Here is a 9,466-nt window from a genome sequence, read left to right on the forward strand (position 1 = left end):
GAAAGAAAGAGTTTTTCAGTCTAGTGGTCCTGCATTTCACACTTCTGAACCTCCGGCCAGAGGGTAGGGAGGTGGACAGTCCGTGCTCGGGGTGGGTGGGATCTTTGAGGATGGAGGCAACATTCCTATGCACCCTGCGGTGGTAAATGCTCTGCAGAGAGGGCAGTGGAGTCCTGGTGATCTTCTCCACAGTCTTTACCACTCTCTGCAGGTGCTTGTGGTCCATAGCAGTAGTGCTGCCATACCAGACAGCTGGTCAAGATGCTCTCAATGATGCAGCTGTAGAAGTTGCAAAGGATCCTAGGCGACATGCCAAACCTCCTCAGCCTCCTCAGGAAGTACAGCCGCCATTGGGCCTTCTTGACCAGCTGTGTGGTGTTAAGTGTCCAAGTGAGGTCCTCACTGATGTGGACACCCAGGTATCTGAAGCTGCTCACCCTCTCCAAGCCCCCGCATGAACAATGACTGATGAGATCTCCTCTCTTTCCTCATGTCCACTATCATCTCCTTCGTCTTGTCCATGTTGAGGCTGAGATTATTGTCCTTGCACCATGACCCCAGACCAGCCACCTCCATCCTGTAGGCTGCTTCCCCACCAGTGATGTGACCTATCACTGAGGTGTCGTTCGCGAACTTCAGGATGATGTTGTCTTTGTTGGAGGTGACACAGTCGTGGGTGAACAGGGTGTACAGGATGGGACTGAGGACACATCCCTGTGGGGTGCCAATGTTCATAATAATGCTGGCTGAAGTCCTATTGCCAATCTTGACAGTCTGGGGCGTGCCAGTCAGAAAGTCCAGGAGCCAGTCACAGAGGGTTGGGTGCAGACCTAGTGTGGACAGTTTGTGGGTGAGTTTGTGAGGGACAACTGTGTTGAAGGCAGAGCTGTAGTCAATGAGGAGTATCCTGATGTAAGAGTCTCCATTTTCCAGGTGAGAAAGGGAATAGTGGAGGGCAGCCGCGATGGTGTCTGAGGTGGCCCTGTTGGGCCAGTAGGCATACTGCAGGGGTCCAGGGTGCCCGGTAAACTCCTCTGGATGTGGGCCAGCACCACTCTCTCAAAACACTTCATGATTGGGGTGAGTGCCACTGGCCTGTAGTCGTTCAGGCAGGTGGCCGGGCTCTTCTTGGGAAGGGGAACAATAGTTGTGGTCTTAAAGCATGTGGGAACAATGCTCTGGCTGAGGGAGAGATTGAAGATGGTGGTGAGAACCTCAGCCAGCTCGCTGCAACATGCACTGAGAGCCCTCCCATGGATGTTGTCCGGTCCTTCTGCTTTGCAGGGGTCGAGTTGTACTTCGTAGCTTTGTACTCCATCTCATCACCTGATCTGAATGCATGCGAGCGAGCACGCAGCTTGTGGCGTACCTGACTGTTTATCCAGGGCTTCTGGTTGGGAAACTTCCTGACTTGTATGGTGGGCACAATGTTGTCGATACAGGTACTAATATATCCGGTCACATACTCAGCATAGTCATGTACGCTGACAGAAAAGTCATCTGAGGTGGTTGCAGCTTTAAACACATCCCAGTCTGTCTGGGCGAAACAGTCCTGCAGGATGCCTTCAGTCTCTGGGGTTCAGAGTTTAATTTGTTTGGTGACAGGGTTTGTTTGTTTCAGTCTTTGTCTGTAAGCTGGATACAGGAACAAAGAAATGTGGTCCGAGCATCCAAGGTGGGGGCGGGGTGCTGCCATGTATGCACCACGTATGTTACTGTAAACATGATCCAAAGTGTTCTTGCCCCGAGTTGGAATGTTCACATGTCGGTAATATTTGGGGAGTAAAGTCTTTAAATTGCACTGGTTAAAGTCACCTGCAGCGATAAATACAGCATCGGGGTGCGCTGTTTCTAGCGCGTTGATGACATCATAGAGTTTACTGAGAGCCGCAGAGGGATTAGCTCTTGGGCTAACATACACAGCAGCAAGAAACAGGGCACTGTGCTCTCTTGCTAGATAATAGGGCCGGCATTTCAGCAATAAAAACTCTACGTTTGGCGAGCAGTGCTTATAAACAGTTCGTACATCTCCACACCATGAGTTATTAATGAACACACACACACACACCACCTCCTTTTACCTTCCCTGAAGCAGCAGTGTGGTCTCCTCGATATATGGAGTGAGTCTCTAGTTGAATTGCGGAGTCTGGAACTCTGTCAGAAAGCCAAGTCTCGGTGAGAATTAAAGCACAGCATTCTCTGATTTACTGTTGTGCTGTAATACTAGCCCTTAGCTCGTCCAGTTTGTTTTCCAGAGACTGTACGTTAGCTAGGAAGAGGCTGGGTAATGGTGGTCGGGTAGCGCGAGCTTTTAGCCTAGCATGGAGTCCCCCTCGCCAGCCCCTTTTGCGTTTCCATCTCCGGGTCGCTCTCCTGATTTCAGCTTGCTCGCCTGTGCCTGGTGCTCTGGGGACTCCCCGAGGACGGTGTTGGCTGTCCTCACCATTGGTGCTGCTGTTGTTGTTGTTGCTGTCGGAGCGAACAATGAGTTGTAGCTCCGGTGGTATGAAACCAGTAAATTCCCAGTGGCTTTGTGAGTTGGTGATATCCAGCAATGCCTGTCTGTTGTATGTAAGCAGTGCATGACATTTGTGCACTGCAGTAAAAGCAAAAAACACACAAAAAAGAAGAAAACGAAGAAAAAGCCGGCATTCAAGGGGGGGACGCACAAACACATTCGCCTTGGTGGGCGCCATGTGCAATTGCAGTCTATGTAAACTAGTGAGGTTGCCAGAAACAAAAGCAAATCATACTCCTTGACCATATCTGGCAACACACCTGGGTGTGCAACTGTCTGGGTGGATAAACTGCTGTTTGACAAGATTTTTTTTTTCAGCTTTATAAATATTAGTACTAGTATTTTTAAAATGTAGACAGAGCCAGACGAGCTGTCTCCCCTCCCTGTAGCTTAATGCTAAGTTAGGCTAACAGTGTTTTGAAACCAGCTCCATACTTAACACTTGTCATCTCACTCTCAGAGACAAAGCAAATAAATATATTTTCCTAAAGGTGCGCTATTTCTGTCAAATGATATCAGCCTAGTGTTTTCTCCATCTAATTCTTCAGGTTATCATTGAAAAAATGTACTGATATAAAATCAGGCAATTAATATATCACCTTAGTTTCAAGCTGGAGGGTGGATACTGGGAGGGCAAGGTGGTGCAGTTGAGTGAGGTCAGTCGTCTACTGTTGTGTGTCACTCTTTGTCACATTATGGTAGAGTTCTTACAAGTAACCTGGTAGCCAAAGCTATACTTGTTCTTCTTGAAACTTGTTATACTCAGAAATATCTACATATTTCCTACGAAATATCCTACGACTGTGAGAAATATGTAGGATTGTGGACTGAATTCACCAGTCAAACCAATGTAACCTTTCACCTTTCCAGTCTCGGAGATGCAGATGCGGACCTGGCAGTTGCTGATGATGATGTGGATGCCACAGCAACAGAGACCTACTGTGGGGAGTGGAAGAATGACAAGCGGACAGGATTTGGTGTCAGTCGGCGGTCCGATGGGCTACAGTACGAGGGGGAATGGCTCAGCAATAAGCGCCATGGCTACGGCTGTACTACATTTCCTGATGGCACAAAAGAGGAAGGGAAGTACAAGCAGAACATTCTGGTCAGTGGGAAGAGGAAAAACCTCATCCCCCTACGAGCCAGTAAGATCAGAGAAAAGGTGGACCGAGCTGTGGTAGGAGCACAGAAGGCCACTGACATCGCCCGGCAGAAGGCTGAGATCGCTTTGTCAAGGTAATGGCTTTATGGTGGTTCGTGAATCAATATATATTTCCTTGTTTTGTCCTTTCTCTCCATCCCTTTGGGTAAAGACAAAGGCCCGTTAGATACGCAAGAGGTGATCTGAACATGCTAATTAGGTCATGGTTAATTAAAAAATCTAAATTCACAGAGGCCTTAAATGAACACCGAATGGTTCAGAATAGCTTTGGCTGATTTGTGCACTTGTGCTTTTATCTGTGCCGTGATGTCTTCTCTTCTTTTGATACATCAATCAGGAAATGTCTGAATCACTGTCAGCTCAGATCAAATCAAACCCACACAGAACCTGGTGAAGCAGATTACTAGAGTTTTTGACAGTTGCACTTTTAACAAATAGTAATAACAAGGTCAGGGTTTTTCTGAACATTAACTTTTAATTGTTGCTAATTTAGTCACGAGTTTGCACAGTGATACAATGGTTAGCGCTGTTGCCTCACAGCAAGACGGTTCCGGGTTCGAGCCCCGGCCAACCCAGGGCATTTCTGTGCATTTGCATGTTCTCCCCGTGCTTGCGTGGGTTCTCTCTGGGTGCTCCAGCTTCCTCCCACTGTCCAATGACATGCAGCATAGGTTGATTGGCGTCTCCCGTAGGAGTGATTGTGTGTGCGAGTGGTTGTTCATCTGCTTGTTAGCTCTGCGGTGGACTGGTGACCTGTCCAGGGTGTACCCGCCTCTCGCCCGCAGCCATCTGGGATTGGCTCCAGCCCCCCGTGACCCCATTTGGGACTAAGTGGTACAGCAAATAGATGGATAATTTAGTCACGAATATGTCATACTTCAAAGCAGGATTTTAGAGACTTCCTTCAAAGAACACAAGATACTCATGCTTTGCAGACTTAAAGGTACATTAACTAAGATTTTACATATTTTCTGATGCATGATATGGTGATTCTCAGGTTTACTATTCCCCCACGCAGCAGCCCTTTTGTTATTATTCCAGCCTGTTCTCAAATCTTCTCTGTAAATTAGCCCTGTCTACTACCTAGTGAAGGTTATAGATTACTTTTCAATCAGGCAGGCATCATGCAGGATCCTGCAGGACTGTTTCGCCCAGACAGACTGGGATGTGTTTAAAGCTGCAGCCACCTCAGAGGACTTTTCTGTCAGCATACATGACTATGCTGAGTATGTGACCGGGTGCATTAGTACCTTTATTGACAACATTGTGCCCACCATACAAGTCAGGAGGTTCCCCAACCAGAAGCCCTGGATAAACAGTCAGGTACGCCACATGCTCGCTCTCATGCATTCAGATCAGGCAATGAGATGAAGTACAAAGCTACGAAGTACAGACTGGGGAAAGCCATCACAGCGGCCAAGAGGCAGTACAGAGAGAAGCTGAATGGCTTCTATTCTACTGCTGACGGATGTGGCAAGGCCTGCAGCACATCACAGACTACAGGACCACCACCAGCATCATCATCAGCTCCACAGCCTGCCGGATGACCTTAATGCTTTCTACACCCGCTTTGAGACCTCCAGCCACAACACAGAGAGGAGGCACACACACACCGGGACCACCCAACCCCCCACCTCCCCTCCACTAACTGTCTCACCAAGCCAGGTACGCACAGTCCTGAGGAAGATCAACCCCTGCAAAGCGACAGGACCGAACAACATCCCTGGGAGGGCTCTCAGGGCATGTGCCAGCGAGCTGGCTGATGTTCTCATCACCATCTTCAGTCTCTCCCTCAGCCAGAGCATCGTTCCCACCTGCTTTAAGATCACAACCATCGTCCCCCTTCCCAAGAAGAGCCTGGTCCCCTGCCTGAACGACTACAGGCCAGTGGCACTCATCCCAATCATTATGAAGTGTTTTGAGAGAGTGGTGCTGGCCCGCATTCAGAGCAGTATACCGGACACCCTGGACCCCCTGCAGTATGCCTACCGGCCCAACAGGGCCACCTCAGACCCCATCGCGGCTACCCTCCACCCCCAGCCTCTGTGACTGGCTCCTGGACTTTCTAACTGGCAGGCCCCAGACTGTCAGGATTGGCAATAGGATTTCAGACAGCATTCTTACAACCACTGGCACCCCACAGGGATCCTCAGTCCCATCCTGTACACTCTGTTCACCCACGACTGTTTTGCCTCCCACAAAGACAACATCATCCTAAAGTTCATGGACGACACCTCAGTGATAGGTCACATCACTGGCGGGGACGAAGCAGCCTACAGGATGGAGGTGGCCAGTCTGGTGTCATGGTGCAAGGACAATAATCTCAGCCTCAACACGGACAAGATGAAGGAGATGATAGTGGACATGAGGAAAGAGAGGAGATCTCATCAGTCACTGTTCATCCAGGGGCTCGAAGTGGAGAGAGTGAGCAGCTTCAAATACCTGGGCGTCCACATCAGTGAGAACCTCACTTGGACACTTAACACCACACAGCTGGTCAAGAAGGCCCAGTGGTGGCTGTACTTCCTGAGGAGGTTTGGCATGTCACCTTAGATCCTTCGCAACTTCTACAGCTGCATCATTGAGAGCATCTTGACCAGCTGCATCACTGTCTGGTATGGCAGCACTACTGCTATGGACCACAAGCACCTGCAGAGAGTGGTAAAGATCCTGTACAGACTGTGTTCAGCTCCTCTGATGAACAAACACATGATCAAACACATTTATTCTGTCATCATACCAAACCTTCACAGTGCAAAGACCAACTAATAAAGTCAAGTCAAGAGTCAAGACTCTTTATTGTCATTATGCATAGCACAATGAATTTTTTTCCGGCAGCTCTCGGCTTAAAAGACAGACATATTATTTACATATGACTGCTGCGCTGCTCCCATACAGCATACATTCTCTGTTATATTCTTATATATTATTTTTTATTATATTGCTGCATTTGCTGCTTAAAGTGCCTTAGATTTTGTGTTACTTATTTATCTACTTTATATTTCATTTGTATTTTGTGGCATTCATGTGGACGGCAAAGTAAGAATTTCATTGTACAGGGAAACACATTTTGTGCATATGACAACTAAACACTTTGAACTTCAAACCATGAGCAGTCATTTCAAACAGCCAGCCATGGAGGAGTAATCATCAGCTAAAAGTCACAGTGGTTGCCAGTCCAAAGAGCTCTTGTTCTTTTGCACAGAGTGCAAAAAACCAGGGTTAACACCGATTTGACTTTTGAGATGGAAAATGTTAAAAGCCACCAAAGGACTCACTGGCACTGGTCCTTCTGGATGTATTAACATCTAAAGCTAATGTGTTTGTTTTGATAACATTAGCGATTTAGCATGGTCATGATTTCACCCTTGTGTTAAATGAATATTATTTTAACTTTGGAGTAATTCCAGCTTTGTGTAAAGTTAGTGTGTGGCGTCACTTCAGCAGTAACCAGAGAGTGCTACTAGATTGCCAAATTTACTCATTAGTAAGCTAATGCTGGCTTTGGACTGGACACTGCATTTTGTACAGTTTGTCGCAATCAGACATCCATAGTTTATGTTGTCACTAGGACGTGGTGGGAGGGGCAAAGAGTGGTTAGGGGTGTCTTATGGTGTCAGTTTGTTTTGAGTCTCACTAGACCCTCTAGTGTCTGAAAAGGAATTAGGTAGAATCAGAGTCCTGCACAGTTCCAATTTTGAAACCCCACTCCGCCCCGCACCCGCAAGGCCCTGTATTGGACCCGACCTGTTACCTGCATATGACCAACTCCTTAACATAGGACCCACGACCCGACCTGTCCTGTAATTAAAATAGTCTTTAAGCTACACAGTCACTCAGTTTAAAGTGCTTGAGAGTTGCATTCTTAGAAAAGTATCTGTCGATGGACACAGCACCTGGGCTCTGCTGCTGTTTCTTTAGTGAGGACGTGCCTAGCTTGCAGTTATCAAATGCTAACACTTTTTGGCACTATTTACAAGCAGTAAAGCTGCTGATAATGTTGTTTTCCCTGTCTGAAACCACACCGAATTTCTCCTGTAATTGGCCTTTGATGATGTATTTTGTATTCCAACAATTTTTGCTTTTAGGGTACCCAGTTTGACACAATGACTAGCCTACGTTGATGTCTGAGTGACATCCTATTAGCTGGGTGTGAGTTGAGAGATCAAAGGTTGTGCCCCAGGGCTTCACAATAAATGTACTGGTTAATTAGGCTTGATAAAATTATACTGGATGAAATGTTCAAAAGAAACTGCACCTTTATTTAAATTTAGTTTCTTTTCTTACTAGCTACCCACCCACATTTTTTCAGTTTTTTTTTTTTTTTTACCTGTGCTGTACCCGTGAATGTATATAAACATATTTTTTTATACTTGTTACACATTGTTTTTTATTGCTACCCGCTAGTACCCGACCCAGTGCAGCACTCTGGGTAGAGTAGCTTTATAAGAACAATATGAATTGAGAGACTGAAATAAGATTTACTGGTAAACTCTCAAATCATCTGGTTTATTTGTCTGCCTGGGAATATTATCTCACCACTGTTATCTAATCCACAAGTCTAGATTTTACAACTGTAGGATAAAATACTTTTTATTAGCCTGATATATAGACTGAATTGCCATTTATCACTTCAGTCATTCAACTTGACATTGCGTTCTTTTTTTATTTGACTGTGGGATTTTATTTTGCTTTACTTGTTGATGTCATTTTCAGTCAAACAAGTTATAAATTGTACAGTTAGCTCAGTCTTATCTTTGTTTATCACCATTTTTAAACACTATTTATGGGTACAGTTAGCTAGTTATTTACATTGTATCATTGGTATAGCTCTCTAGCTACCTAGCTACTGTATTGCTATGATATGATATAGCCTGCTTTCTAAGGTGAAAGATGACAGCTTAATTCTTAATATCACTTACAAAGCTCTGACCTGAAGGTTATTTCTCCAGCTGGCACAAAACAGACTTTAAAGGGCATAACACAAGACTTGTATGAATTGTTAAAGCCATCAATTCTGAGGTCATGTAACAAGACTAATTTGCTATTACTGGGGCACTTTTGATTATAAGCCATTAAAGATTGTGGAATTTCAAACATCTTTGCCTAATGCAACAGATTATCCTTTTAGTTTTTCCATAGTGTCGGTAAAGTCTGGTCATACTGTATTAGATGCTCCATCTTGCATCTTATGTTGCAGTCAACAAATACTTCATTAGAGTAATCAGTAATCAGATAATTTACTCTCTGTTTCTGTTTCTGACTTGCTTTTTCTACTAGCAATCCAACTGCGGCATATTTATTTGTTTTACCTTTTACAGTTTTTCTCAGTCACTTTGGTACATTTCTCAGATCAGAATTGAAATTTGCAAATAAGTATGTGCATTTCTCAAAACAATTTGTACAAACAGCACAACACTATGGATTTCCTGCAAAAGCCTGTAACTTGCTCAAAATCTTTAGTTCATCTCTCAAAACTAAGTTTTTATGTCAATGAACATGTCAGTGCCATCAGAATGACAAGTCCTTGTGTCATTGTGTACGGATAAGACAGTCAAATTGCTTAGTCATGTTGTCAACATAACCGTGTACTTTGGAGGGAGGTTCTGATGAAAACTATGGCTACAGTTTCAATGACAATTATTGCAAATGGTAGGTTACACCTTAGTGTATGTGAGAGTTTGATTGCAAGAGACTGGACAAGATTCACATTTACACTTTTACTGTTTGTATTGTAATTTGTTGACAGACCATGGCATACCAATATAGAAAGGAAAACACAACAC

The 9,466-nt window shown here is 45.2% G+C and overlaps 1 protein-coding gene across 1 annotated transcript in view; it reads left to right on the plus strand.

The window, feature by feature from the left end:
• Positions 1-9,466, plus strand: part of jph3b (junctophilin 3b) — a 121,593-nt gene that overhangs the window by 46,896 nt on the left and 65,231 nt on the right. The window contains 1 exon segment of the mRNA XM_020604304.1: positions 3,389-3,754. Coding sequence (XP_020459960.1) covers positions 3,389-3,754 — 366 coding nt within the window.

Source organism: Monopterus albus, unplaced genomic scaffold (assembly GCF_001952655.1).
Source record: "Monopterus albus unplaced genomic scaffold, M_albus_1.0 scaffold65.1, whole genome shotgun sequence".
Taxonomy (NCBI): domain Eukaryota; kingdom Metazoa; phylum Chordata; class Actinopteri; order Synbranchiformes; family Synbranchidae; genus Monopterus; species Monopterus albus.